General features: G+C 43.9%; 1 protein-coding gene across 4 annotated transcripts in view; it reads right to left on the bottom strand.

The window, feature by feature from the left end:
• Window positions 1-14,513, bottom strand: part of LOC135504388 (GRIP1-associated protein 1-like) — a 41,381-nt gene that overhangs the window by 20,606 nt on the left and 6,262 nt on the right. For 3 of the 4 annotated variants that reach the window (XM_064922943.1, XM_064922942.1, XM_064922944.1), the window contains 14 exons: window positions 13,227-13,274; window positions 12,968-13,067; window positions 12,650-12,727; window positions 11,774-11,866; window positions 11,218-11,352; window positions 10,870-10,965; window positions 10,217-10,429; window positions 9,997-10,110; window positions 9,507-9,584; window positions 8,002-8,097; window positions 7,771-7,827; window positions 7,137-7,236; window positions 1,153-1,286; window positions 55-171 (listed from right to left, as the gene is read on the bottom strand). In XM_064922943.1, the coding sequence (XP_064779015.1) occupies window positions 55-171; window positions 1,153-1,286; window positions 7,137-7,236; window positions 7,771-7,827; window positions 8,002-8,097; window positions 9,507-9,584; window positions 9,997-10,110; window positions 10,217-10,429; window positions 10,870-10,965; window positions 11,218-11,352; window positions 11,774-11,866; window positions 12,650-12,727; window positions 12,968-13,067; window positions 13,227-13,274 (1,459 nt within the window). The remainder of the gene's footprint in view (window positions 1-54; window positions 172-1,152; window positions 1,287-7,136; window positions 7,237-7,770; window positions 7,828-8,001; window positions 8,098-9,506; window positions 9,585-9,996; window positions 10,111-10,216; window positions 10,430-10,869; window positions 10,966-11,217; window positions 11,353-11,773; window positions 11,867-12,649; window positions 12,728-12,967; window positions 13,068-13,226; window positions 13,275-14,513) is intronic. The other variant, XM_064922945.1, reaches the window with a different exon arrangement.

Raw genomic sequence — 14,513 nt, 5'->3', positions numbered from 1 at the left:
GTTCACTAGTAACAGACAATACAGTTGTACTGTCAGTATGAATAGCATGCCTACCTTCTCCTCCAACATCCATTTCTCTTGCTGCACCTCAGCCAGCCTCAGGAAGAGTTCCCCAACCTCGTCATCAGACAGGTCAGCAGGTCGCTGGGACTGGGGGCTGCCGCTGGCGGACTTAGAGCACAGGACCAGACAACTGTTAAACGTCTGTTCCCTACATAATTCACTCAGACAGAGAGAAGATATTTTGTGCATTCTGTGTAATATAATTTGTTATCTCTGCTTCACTCATCTGTACATTGTACACAACCTAGGCAGGAGGTCTGTTCGGGACAGAACTGGAATATATTTTTTTTAAGTGGAAACAATTGGAGAATTCTAAATTGTTTTCTTCAGAGAGTTCTCACAGCCTTTCCCACACCTTTTCCTCAACAATCCATCTCCCCTGCAAAGAAAAACATTCAGGACATGTGTTTATTCAAAGGGCTATAATAATAGTATCTACGCTATTTATAGGCTATTAACAGCGGCACATAAAAGTGAAACGCATGTGAACTTCCTGTTGAGCTGCCTGTCATAGCTGTGGTTGGTGAAAGTTCAGACTCTCATCTCTGCCTCAGAATGTACAGTTTGCATTTTTAACTGCCAAGAGTACAATGTAAAAGGTGATGTGTTGATGCAGACGACCTCATTGGTTCTCTTTGTGGTTCCCTTACATCAAATAAGGTATTTTGTCCTATGTGGCTTACGCTGTTCTGTTGACTACAAAATGTATATTCAACATTCACATTCTGATTATCACCAATCTTGTCAACACTCTGCATACTATTGCTTTAACAAACATTGTATGTGCTTTGGCCAGGTTCTTGGTGTACCTTGTTGGTGCTCTGTGTAGACTGGTGTAGTGTACCTTGTTGGTGCTCTGTGCAGACTGGTGTAGTGTACCTTGTTGGTGCTCTGTGCAGACTGGTGTAGTGTACCTTGTTGGTGCTCTGTGCAGACTGGTGTAGTGTACCTTGTTGGTGCTCTGTGCAGACTGGTGTAGTGTACCTTGTTGGTGCTCTGTGCAGACTGGTGTAGTGTACCTTGTTGGTGCTCTGTGCAGACTGGTGTAGTGTCCCTTGTTGGTGCTCTGTGCTGACTGGTGTAGTGTACCTTGTTGGTGCTCTGTGCAGAGGCGCCCTCCTTCATGATCTCCCCATAGCTGAAGGAGGAGACACTGCTGCTATCTCCCCTCTGCTGCGTACGATTAGGAGAGCTGATCTCTGACAACACCAGCTCCTCCAGGCCTGGAAACAGACACATACTCAATCGAGCAGTCTTGCTAAGGAATTACATCAGAAGTAAATGTTCTAAGTGTGGAAAAAAGTTGTTCTAACGTCAGACACCTTTTGGCATTTTCTTGACGTGGTTAATATGACTTTTCAGGCCATATCAAAGCAAGGACACACCTTCTCAACCCTCTTAAGTCTGGCAGTTTTTCAAACGCAGCATTCCAATCAACCCAATGATAACTACAGAACATTGTCAAGTAACAACATCCATTGTGTGTTTCTGATGGGGAAACACACACTAATTAAGTTAGGACCGATTGCATTGTGCATAGAGGGAAACCTCAGTCCATAAGCACTGATGGATTCCCTACAGTAAACTAAAGGCTAATGTAGGAAGAACTCCTGTCTTTGCAGGGATATAGGTATCTACCTTTAAGGCCCCCACTGATGTGCACTAACTTTGGACAAAGATAAAAGCTCCTGACTATAAAATGTCTGATTCTCAACTTTCTGTAGAGCAACCATTAAACATTTAAAAGGACCCCTAGTAAATTATACATGGCCCAAAAGAGGATTTCCCTGGCATCACCAACAACCTACAGCCAGGAAACAAGAGTATGCATTGCTCTGTGGCACATTTTAAGAAGGGGCGGGGGGCACCATAAAATATTAAAGAGGTCTGCATTTTGTTGACGGTTTGATTGGGGTAGGGACCCCCCCACAGGAGTAAATGTTTTCAAGATGCCATACACATCACTGAGAAACATACAGGTACAGCAGTAAGAGGGTTATGTTTCTGTTAGAATTGTTGGTTGCCATATGTGATTTCAAATCAAATTGTATTGTCACATACACATGGTTAGCAGATGTTAATGCGAGTGTAGAAAATTGATTGTGCCTCTAGTTCCGACCGTGCAGTAATATCTAACAATTTAACAACAGCTACCTTATAGACACACAAGTGTAAAGGAATGAATAAGAATATGGATGAGTGATGGCCGTGCAGCATAGGCAAGATGCAGTAGATGGTATAGAATACAGTTTATACATATGAGATGAGTAATGTAGGGTATGTAAACATAATATAAAGTGCCATTGTTTAAAGTGACTAGTGATACATTTATTACATCCAATTTTTAATTATTAAAGTGGCTAGAGATTTGAGTCTGTATGTTGGCAGCAGCCACTCAATGGCTGTTTAACAGTCTGATGGCCTTGAGATTGAAAAACAGCTTCTGTCTCTCGGTCCCAGCTTTGATGCAACAGTACTGACCTCGCCTTCTGGATGATAGCGGGGTGAACAGGCAGTGACTCGGGTGGTTGTTGTCATTGATCTTTTTGGCCTTCCTGTGACATCGGGTGGTTTTGGTGTCCTGGAGGGCAGGTAGTTTGCCCCCAGTGATTCTTTGTGCAGACCTCACTACCCTCTGGAGAGCCTTAAGGTTGTGGGCAGAGTTGTCGTAACAGGTGGTGATACAGCCCGACAGGATGCTCTTGATTGTACATCTGTAAAGTTTGTGAGTGTTTTCGGTGACAAGTCAAATTTCTTTAGCCTCCTTAGGTTGAAGAGGCGCTGTTGCGCCGCCTTCACCACGCTGTGTGTGGGTGGACCATTTCAGTTTGTCCGTGATGTGTACGCAGAGGAACTTAAAACTTCCCACCTTCTCCACTACTGTCCCGTCGATGTGGATAGGGGGTGCTCCCGTTGCCGTTTCCTGAAGTCCACGATCATCTCCTTTGTTTTGTTGACGTTGAGTGTGAGGTTATTTTCCTGACACCACACTCCGAGGGCCCTCACCTCCTCTCTGTAGGCCGTCTTGTTATTGCTAGTTATCAAGCCTACCACTGTAGTGTCGTCTGCAAACTTGATGATTGAGTTGGAGGCTTGCATGGCCACGCAGTCATGGGTGAACAGGCAGTACAGGAGCGGGCTGAGAACGCACCCTTGTGGGACCCAATTGTTGAGGATCAGCAGGGTAAAGATGTTGTTTCCTACCCTTACACCCTGGGTTTGGCCCGTCAGAAAGTCCAGGACCCAGTTGCACAGGGCGGAGTCGAGACTCAGGTTCTCGAGCTTAATAACGAGTTTGGAGGGTACTATGGTGTAAATGCTGAGCTGTAATCGATGAACAGCATTCTTACATAGGTATTCCTCTTGTCGAGATGGGTTAGGGCAGTGTGATTGTCGGACGTATTGAGGCGGTAAGCAAATTGGAGTGGGTCTAGGGTGTCAGGTAGAGTGGAGGTGATATGATCCATGACAGGTCTCTCAGAGCACAAAATAATGACAGAAGTGAGTGCTACGGGGAGATAGCCGTTTAGCTCAGTTACCTTAGCTTTCTTGGGAACATGAACAATGGTGGCCCTCTTGAAGCATGTGGGAACAGTAGACTGGGATAGTGATTGATTGAATATGTCCGTAAACACACCAGCCAGCTGGTCTGTGTATGCTCTGAGGACGCGGCTAGAGATGCAGTTTGGGCCGGCAGCCTTGTGAGGGTTAACACGTTTAAATGTTTTACTCACGTTGGCCGCGGTGAAGGAGAGCACGCAGGTTTTGGTAGCGTGCCGTGTCAGTGGCACTGTATTGTCCTCAAAGAGATCAAAATAAGTTGTTTAAATTTGTCTGGGAGCAAGACGGTGTCCGCGATGGGGCTGGTTTTCTTTTTGTAATCCGTGATTGACTGTAGACCCTGCCACATACATCGTGTCTGAGCCGTTGAATTGCCACTCTACTTTCACTATACTGATGCTAACTTGTTTGATTGCCATGTGGAGGGAATAGCTACAGTGTTTGTATTCGGTCATGTTTCCGGTCACCTTGTCATGATTAAAATCAGTGGTTCACGCTTTCAGTTTTGCGCGAATGCTGCCATCATTCCAAGGCTTTTGGTTGGGGAAGGTTTTAATAGTAACGGTGGGTACATCACCACCAATGCACTTGCTAATAAACTCGCTCACCGAATCAGTGTATACATCAAATGTTGTCTGAGGCGATCCGGAACATATCCCAGTCCACATGAAGGAAGCAATCCGATTAGTCGGACCAGCGTTGAACAGACCTGAGCACGGCCGTTTCCTGTTTTAGTTTCTGTCTATAGGCTGGGAGCAACAAAATGGAGTAGTGGTCAGATTTGCCGAAAGGAGGGCTTTGTATGCGTCGCGGAAGTTAGAGTAGCAATGATCCAGAATGCTGCCAGCCTGGGTCGCGCATTTAATATTCTGCTAAAAATTTGGGGAGCCTTATTTTCAGATTAGCCTTTTTAAAATACCCAGCTTCAATAAATGCAGCCTCGGGATATAAGGTTTCCAGTTTACATAGAGTCCAATGAAGTTCTTTCAGGGCCGTCGGGGTGTCTGCTTGGGGGGGGGGGGGGTGGGGTATGTATGTTATGATCACACCACGACTCGTTAATCATAAGGTATACATCCCCGCCCTTCTTCTTACCAGAGAGATGTTTGTTTCTGTCGGCGCAATGCGTGAAGAAGCCGGGTGGCTGTACCGGCTCTGATAATATTTCCCGAGTGAGCCATGTTTCCGTGAAACAGAGAATGTTACAATCTCTGATGTCTCTCTGGAAGGCAACCATTGCTCGAATTTCATCTACCTTGTTGTCAAGAGACTGGACATTGGCGAGTAGTATACTCGGGAGCGGTGGGCGATGTGCCTGTCTACAGAGCCTGAGCAGAAGACCGCTCCGTCTGCCCCTTCTGCGGTGCCGTTGTTTTGGGTCGCCTACTGGGATCCTATCCATTGTCCTGGGTGGTGGTCAAAACAGGATCCGCTTGGGACCAGGTCGTGTTCCTGGTTGTAATGTTGGTAAGTTGACGTTGCTCTTATATCCAATAGTTCTTCCCGGATGTATGTAATAAGACTTAAGATTTCCTGGGGCAACAATGTTAGAAATAATAAAAATATATTTTGAAAAATACTGCCTCGAAGCGACTATCTCTGTCGGCGCCATCAGATATAGGGATTTATAAAGTAAAGAGCTAAATTCAGAGGACAGAAGCATGTGGTTCCTAGCCTGGCACAGAGCAAATGAGAGCTGTGACACACTGGTCTGGACAGGAGTCTGTCGTAAATGCAGTAGTCGCGCAGAAATGGTCTGAGCTTTCAAATCAATCAAATGTATTTATAAAGCTTGACTTACATCAGCTGATGTCAAAGTGCTCTACAGAAACCCAGCCTAAAACCCCAAACAACAAGCAATGCAGATGTAGAAGCACAGTGGCTAGGAAAAACTCCCTAGAAAAGGCCAGAACCTAGGAAGAAACCTGGAGAGAAACAAGGCTATGAGGGGTGGCCAATCCTCCTCTGTCTGTGCCAGGTGGAGATTATAACAGAACATGGTCAAGATGTTCAAAATATAAATAGATGACCAGCAGGGTCAAATAATAATACAACAAAGTTGTAGCTTTGATTGGTTCTCAAAAGTATTTTTCTTTCCTGGGGGATTGAGACCTCATGTGGTTTGGATGAGAAAATTCAGTTGTATTGGAAGGGGGCAGCGCCTGAGGACTGTGCGTGGTTGTCCATGTAAGTGCGTGAGTGAGAAAGACACAGGGGAGGACCAATCAGTAAAAAAAAGCACAACCCCCTTCATTATCGACACGCATCGTGCCTACAACATCAAGCAGCCTTTCCAGACAGAGCTTGGTGTTTTCCAGACTATGTGATGCTATCATGGTAATGGGAAGGGTGTGGGATAACCACCTAGCCAGTTGGCAAGTAAATATTTTATCCTTACTAGCTTAGTAAATGAACCATCCTCTCCATATTGATATCACATTTAACTGGTTCAACAATGAGCTGATCATCCATATACAGTTGGGTCTGAAATTATTGACACCCCTGATAAAGATAAGCAATAATGACTATAAAATAAATTACTTGTTTAACAAGTAATCATTTCTGTTTTACTCAAAAAGGTAGTGGTTAGTATTTGGTCCAATATTCCTAGCATGCAATGACCACGTCAAGCCTGTGATTAAAATTACAATAAAATATATTATAAAATATATATATATATATATATATATATATATATATATATATATATATATATATCTGAAACATTTTAGTAATTTAGCAGACCTACTTATCACAAAATAATCTGAAACATTTTAGTAATTTAGCAGACCTACTTATCCAAAGCGACTTACAGGAGCATGCCTTGCTCAATGACAGACTTCTCACTTCGAACAAACAACCTTTTGGTTACTGTCCCATCGCTCTTAACCGCTAAGCTACCTGCCGCACTAAAACTGCAAATGCATCCATCAAATCTGTAGAGTCACAAGAGTGATTACACATTTTTTTGTTGCATAAAATATAGCTCAAAATTTGAATTATTTGTATTATACAGTCATTATTGCTCATCTTTATCAAGGCTGTCAATCATTTTGGACCCCACTGTATGTATGCCCAGTACTAGAACATAATGGTCTCAAGAAAGCTAACGTACAAGCACACCATTGGTCCCAAACAATTACCATAACTAAACATATTTCACTTCAATGTATGATGTTGGTGTACAAAGCACCTCTCCCCTCATTATTTCCTGTATGTGATACATAGAAGTATGTTTCAGATCACATGTAGCAAACCACACTGTGACATGGCAGTTTATCTGCTCTCTTTGTTTATATGTAATCTGCATATTCTCTTACCTGTGCTCAATGTTTCATAGGCTAACAGACATTAACATCATGGTTCAGTGAATGAGAGGATGTCCTTCAAAACAGTCAACCATCTCCCTCCCTCAAATGCCAATATAGAACATGTACTGGTATATAGACTTTTGCCTGACTACATTTGATTTGATGTGTGGCGGTCAACCTGGCTTTCCGATGTCCTCTCACCTGTCCTGGTCTTGGTGTTGGTGAGGATCTCCTGTAGCCGCTCCTGTAGTTTATCAGCTCTCTTCCTCTCCAGCTGTAGCTGCCTCTTCAAGTCTTTCAGCTACAAACAGCGTTACAAAGCCCATGAGAGGAGAGTACACTACTTAATTTGAAAAATACTGCAGCATACGGGTGGTTTTCAATAGAGACAACAGCGCCAGTCTGACTCGGGGAGACAAAGGTAATCTCAGACAAGCATCAGATTAAGACAAAGAAAACAATCAAATAAAATGACCCATCCTCCGCAGAAAACAATTTAGATAGCTGGCTGGAAGGAGGAACTGCACAGCCCTCGCGACCCCTACGCCTCAGGCTAGCCCATATTCTTGCAATTATCTGCAGAGGCAGATTCTTATCATCAAGACAGGCATTGAATAATTGGTTACAAGGGGTCAAACTGGCATATTGAAAAGGCTGCCCCGATTCCACTTCTAAAGAGCAGAGTGGGTGCGGCGTCGTGCACCGACTGCCTGCCTACCTACCACCTGGAAGTAATCATTCAATTTCCTCTCCATAGCTAATGGAAGTAGCCTAACTCAGTTTCCCCTCAGCTCAGCTGTTAGTGGTAAGACAGAAACAGAGGTGTTCCACTTACTGCTGAACTGCCCTTCTTCTCCAGGATCCTCTGGCCATCCACTGTATCTTTAATTTCCTGTATACCACACCAACAGGGAGAGTACATCATGAAAATCATTAGATGACCACATGCTCATTATACTGCTTATACTGGATTGTATACATTTATGGAACATTAAACTATACATTCCTCTGAAAATGTGATGGGGGGTAATAGTAGTTTATGCTAATTGCAAGGGGGTTAGTTTACCTGCTTCAGTTTTCCAATGGTTTCATTGTGCACATCCCTCTCTTTCTCTACCTCTGTCAAATGCAGCTTCACACCATCTATGTCAGATGCCTTTCCCTGAATGAGAAACACAAAGAATATGTATTCAGTTCTGTTATTTTCCTATATACAATCTGCTGGGTTTAATAGGTTAGAGAGAAAACCCCATTTTAAATCAGTTTCAACATAATTAGGGTTCTATGTACACCATGCTAATGGCGTCACTGACAGTAATTACAAGATTAACATAACAGTTGGACAATATTTAACAGTTTGAAACTAACTTCATGATACACTACATGACCAAAAGTATGTGGACACCGACTGTCATATGCTGTAGCGTTAAGATTTCCCTTTAGTTGAACTAAGGGGCCAAGCCCAAATCATGAAAAACTGCCCCAGACCATTATTTATCCTCCACCAAACTATTCTGTTGGCACTTTGCATTGGGGCAGGTAGCGTTCTCCTGGCACCTGCCAAACCCAGATTCATCCATCGGACTGCCAGACGGTGAAGTGTAATCACTCCAGAGAACTTGTTTCAACTGCTCCAGAATCCAATGGCGGCGAGCTGTACACCACTCCAGCCGAAGCTTGGCATTGCGGGTGGTGATCTTAGGTTCGTGTGCAGCTGCTCAGCCATGGAAATCCATTACATGAAGCTCCCGACGAACAGTTCTTGTGCTGACGTTGCTTCCAGCGGCAGTTTGGAACTCGGTAGTGAGTGTTACAACCGAGGACAGATGACTTTTACGTGCTTCACAGCACTCGGCGGTCCCGTTCTGTGTGCTTGTGTGGCTTACCACTTCGCGGCTGAGCCTTTGTTGCTCCTAGACGTTTCCACTTCACAAAACCAGCACTTACATTTGCCCGGGGCAGCGCTTGCAGGACAGAAACTGACTTGTGGGAAAGACGGCATCCTATGACGAAGCCACATTGAAAGTCACTAAGCTCTTCAGCAAGGCCATTCTACTGCCAATGTTTGTCTATGGAGATTGAGTGGCTGTATACTCGATTTAATAAACCGATCAGCAATGGGTTCAGCTGAAATACCCCTTCAAATTAGTGGATGTCTTTTTGTATATATAGTGTACTAACAGGATTTTTATTGGAACAGTGGGGGTAGAATTTGGGGTATGTCACCAAAAACACACCAGACTACGTCAAACACTATCATATCGTCAAACCTATGAGCAACCTAAGGGCCACCATATGCTGAGAAATGACAGTTAAATAGATGAAACACTTAATTGCTGAAGCTGTACAGTTAAACACACATTAGGTACTCAGGCGATGAGAATAGCAATTTGAGTCTGAGACAATTTGAGACATGCCTTCATGTCTCAGGGCATGCTGCAGTGAACAAAGCCTACATACACTATACATAATACCAGTCAGTACTCCCCTGGGCCCGGATGAAAGTGTCAGAGTGTGTTGCTGTGTACAGCACTCTGCCATGTATGTCTGGGAAGAGGAAAACAAGTTTACCTCCAGTTGGATAGAATGTTCCTTCTGTAGCTTCTCCATCTGCTCATGGTGCTCAAGCCTGCTCTCCTCCATGCTCTCCTGAACACAGGAATACAACAGGGACAACGTTGGAACAAGCCATCACCTAATCATCAGCACACGTCTGTTCTTAGCATTCTTTTTTTTTTTTTTAAGGCTAAACTAAATATTTAAGGTCCTTAAACCATGCTACAAAACAAACAAAACTATCTGAGCAGAAAGAAGAAACACACTAGTGACACCAAGTGGTCAGTGTTAATGTGACAGGGGTTACTCCAGGCAGTGAAGAGCTCCACTCTCAACAAACAATATTGATCACCTATTAACCTTATCTTCAATAGCATCTATTCATGTTAATGTAAAATCTTTAAAGTGTATAGTGGTAAAACCCAGCATTACTACAGAGCAGGCAGTATATACACTGTAATATCCTAGTGAATAAATCAACGTGAAACTGAAGTTGGTACTGTACCTCAGCTTCTTTGAGTCTGCGTTCGAACCAGCCCTTAGTTCCCTCCATAGACTGGACCTGGGCCTGCAGCTCCTCTACACTCTGCTGCAGACCCTCCAACTCCTTGTTGCGAGCCTAGGAGGTCATAGGGTAAAGGTCACATTAATACACAAGCAGTGTACCTTCTCATGTTCTCTTCCCTCTCATTGGCCCTTTGGCCCAGACTCGCGCCCCCCCCCACCTTCTCATCTCGAAGCTGTGAGCGGATCTCCTCCTCGGTGCGGTTCTTGTCCTCGTGGAGTCCCCTCAGCTCTTTCTCGTAGCGCGCCCGCACCCCCAGCACCTCCTTCTCATGCTGCAGACGCACGTCGCTCAGCTCGTCCTTGTGTCGTGACTTCTCTGTGATAATGTCGATGGCCAGCTCGTCCAGCATGGCCTTCCGCTTGTCTGCTGTCTGAAGGGGGAGGGACATGGGAATGGGAGATGATATCTCTGGATGTTACTACACATCTCTGACATTTACTGTGATGATACACGAAGAATAACATTCACGTCTCACTTGGCACTTAAACAAACCATAAGACAAATCTTTGAATCATAATATAAATCGGACTCAAATATAACACTGTGATATGTGCCTGTCTTAGACTTAGCATAAGGTCATTGAAGCTGTGATGTCCAATTACGGTCTGTGATCCTGTGGGGACAACGAGTGGAGCTTGACGGAGGACAACTCAGCATTCCCACCTTCCCTGGGAGAATGCCAGTAATGAGAGTGCCATGTGTATTACAGAACAATAGTCACTGTGCTCTAATAACCAGTGCTCTGGTGAGTGGAATGAAGCCTCCTGCGTGTGTCTCTGATCACTCCCTTTCCGTGTGCGTGTCAGATACCTTTTTAGCCTCCTCCAGCTCTTGCTGTACCCTGTCTTTCTCCTGGCCAACTTCAGTCAGCTGCTCCAACAGTCTGCTGTTGGCACGGTTTGACTCCTACAGATACATTCATCAGAGAGGAGCACATGAGCAAGAGATGGGTATAAAAATACATTTGCAACAGGAGCTTTTTCCTCGCCGACCTACAAGATAAGCACTATATCATAGTAAAAAAAGAAAGGATTCTGACCTACCAATTAAGAGGACCGAGTCCTGCATTATTTGTCATAGACAGTGCTCCACATTTGTTTAAGATAGAGAACCAATCTTAGTATGCATGTACTGGGACAGTGTGAGGGCCACACAAACCTGTAGCTGAGAGTTAAGGTCATCTCTCTGTGCCAGAAAGCTCTCCTGCTCCGTCCGTTTCTGCTGCAGCTCCACATTTAGAGCCGTGTTTTGGTCACGCAAAAGGTTCATCTCCTGAGTCTTCACTGTCTGAATCTAATGACACACAACACCCACTAGTCAGGCAGGACACAGTCCCCATCACAATGGACCAACATCTGATGACTTTGTTTAATGAAACATGGTAGTGGATCAAATGGGTCAGTAAGGCAGAAGTGGAAAAAGTGAGAAAAGAAAAGCAGGTGAGCAGAGGTTTGACACACAATGATGATTTAGGATTAAGCTTTGTAGGGCAAAACAGACAGTATTATTGTATTATTAAGGATTAGCAACTCATGTGTGAACACCATTCGTCACTATGTGAAACATTTCTGTACCTCCCTGACTTTATTCACATTAGCATGACTTGTCATATTGGTGATGCATCATGGTTAATGGCTGGTGAGTGGTGACGGCAGCAGAATGAATATTGAGGAGGTTCCGCGGGGTAGTGGCAGGGCAGTAAGATGAGCTGTACCTGTTCTAGAGCCGCTAGGTTAGTCCTGAGAGCATCGTTCTCAGTCAGGATACTCTCCACCTGCTCCTGACTCACAGCACTCTGACAAGCTACCTGTATCACAGCCCCACACACAGGGTAACACAGGGGGCACCACCCAGGGAGGGAAGGAGGGGAGAGGGAGGAAAAAGACAATGTGCAAGGTGAAGAGAAGGAATCAAAAAGGTGGCGATTGGCAGCTCGAGAATAGGGATAGAAAAGTGTGTGTGGGGGGGGGGGGATTTGATAGGGTGGATAGATCATCATTAAAAGAATGAAGGCAGAAGGGGCAGGGTGAAATGACCAGAAGAGGATCAGTGAGACAAGAAAGTCAGATGGCAAAGAAATGTGAAAAATAACTATAAATTAGGCAATGTAAAAGAAACAAAGAACGGTGACAGAAGCCAGATCAGAAACAGAACTTCTGCATGACTAGCCAAAACAGAAAGCTCGACTTCAAATAACAATGAACTTCCATATTGAAAAGAGAAAATGAAGAGAAGGTAAGAGCAGGTTTGAATGCCTTATCTTGTTGTCGTCTACCCAAAGCGGAGTTCAAGTTAATTAAGACGTGCGACATCACAGAAGACATAAGTGCCAGTCGTGCTAGGAGGCCTAATTAAGTGGAAAACAGATTGGTCCCTAATGAGGTGTACTGTGCCCACTTAAGACTGTGGACCACTCTCTTCCAGACAACCTCTTCAGACACAGACTAATCTCACATTATTTAGGGTGATCCTCACTTTGCCTTCTCATTAACCGTCAATTAAAATGTCTTGACTCTAAGATCATTTGAGTGTTTTGGAACTTCAACAGGAAGGGAAGAGAGCGTATAGTTCAAGAAAGTTTTGAGTTTACCTGATCTTTAAGTGCGTGTAGAACTAACTCGTGCTCCTTCTGCCGGCTCTGGAGCTGTTCCTTCATCTCACCAACACTCTAGTTATAAAAACAGGCAGCAAGAGTCAGCTTCAGCTTCCCACTATATTCTGTCAATCATTTTAGGATATGGTTCCATGGCATGCATACCGCAACCCAGGTACAGATCAGGTTGTGAGGTTAAGAAGGCCTATGTATTGTCATAATACAACAATATGAGTACTGCAGGTACAAAACCAGATGATATATATTTTGGGTGATTGATCTCATAACAGAACAGGCAACATCAGGATGTTTAACCTGGTTGGCTGACAGCAGATCTCCCTGTAACTTCTGGATGCGGATGTTCATTGACTTCAGCTCCTCCTCCTTCCTCTGTTGAATCTCGTCGATTTTGGTCCTGGTGCAGATAGAAATGTATATTCATCAAATTGTCGTATTCGCCTCCAAATGGCGTCTGGCAGGTTTTTTGGTTACTTTTCTCTAACTCATAAACAAGTAACACCACCTTCAGAAGCTTGGTAAAAGTGAAATATAAGTTGAATCTGTATACCCTTACCTGCTGTCATTGTAAAGGTCTTCTTTTTCGCCTTGCAAATGCAGAAAGCTATAAAACAAATCGCAAAGAGCCAGTCAGAAAACTATTCAACCCTGAAATCACCCAGTAGAGGAGATATAACAGACAGACTTCTCGAGCAGGAGGCCAGGGCTGAGCACATAATGGCAACTTTGGGCAGGCGACTTTGCAGACGCAGCAGACGACAGGTTCAGTCTCATTACTCTTGCCTGCTGACTGTACATGGGGCCAGAGCCTAGTGTCACAATGCAGTACTGAGCCTGAAACAGCAGCCCAATATTGCCAGAGAAATACCACTATAATGGGACAGGGGATAATCATGACTGTCCTACTCTTATGTAGTTCATCACAGCTGAGCCAAGATAACTTAAATAAGTTAATCCACATTTCTGCAAGGAAATACAATCAATTTATCATGGAATTGTCTTCCAATGGGAGGGGGGGTTAATATATCTCAAAATTAATAGATTAAAGCATAATTTGCCGTGTGTGTCACTTCAAAATGATACACATTTTAAGTACAGCAGCTTTGTTTACAAATTGCAGGTCAGCTTTCTCGAAGTAAATATGAGGCATATGTTATTTATCATTTCTTTTGCGCACTTTCCATCTGTTCCTCTGATCCATCCACGATTCACAACATCACATATCAAGTGTATATCCCTCTCATTATAAACAAGAGTTGAGTGATACAGAATAAGTGTCATTTTTAGACGACAGATGTGTGTGGTAACGGTTCATATTGGCTCCTGGCTGTCAGTCCCTCTGTCGGTCAGTGCGACAGCTGATCTAATGTGCAGCAGCGCATATTTGAAAACACAGGCGGGTCATTTACAAAGTTGCTTTGATGTTGCTTGAGCTTCGGAATGAAACGGGAATTGTGGGCGATTTTGATTCAGCAATGGAATATTTTCCTAGTGTAATACTTGCTGGTTGGACCGTGTTTTAGACTCCTCCGCAAGATTAGAGCCAAAATCAATAATAATCACGAAAGCCAGCTATACCCGTCTACTGGTAAATTAAGACATTTAAGATGCTGGCTAGCTCACTCGCTAGCCAATTCAGCTTGCTAGCAAACAGCTAATATAGCCACAAAGTATTGGTAGCATACCGCTGGGTGATTATACAGCCAAATAAACATTCCTGCACTTACCTGCTTTTACGTTGCTGGAGTTGGTAGCTGGCTAAATGTTTTCCTCTTGGGTGTGGAGTTTACTATTGCAACCTTTTGATGGCTGATTTAATTTATAATAATTCAACCGTATATGA

This window comes from Oncorhynchus masou, chromosome 18 (assembly GCF_036934945.1).
Source record: "Oncorhynchus masou masou isolate Uvic2021 chromosome 18, UVic_Omas_1.1, whole genome shotgun sequence".
Lineage (NCBI taxonomy): Eukaryota > Metazoa > Chordata > Actinopteri > Salmoniformes > Salmonidae > Oncorhynchus > Oncorhynchus masou.
This window is presented reverse-complemented; position numbering and strand designations above follow the sequence as displayed.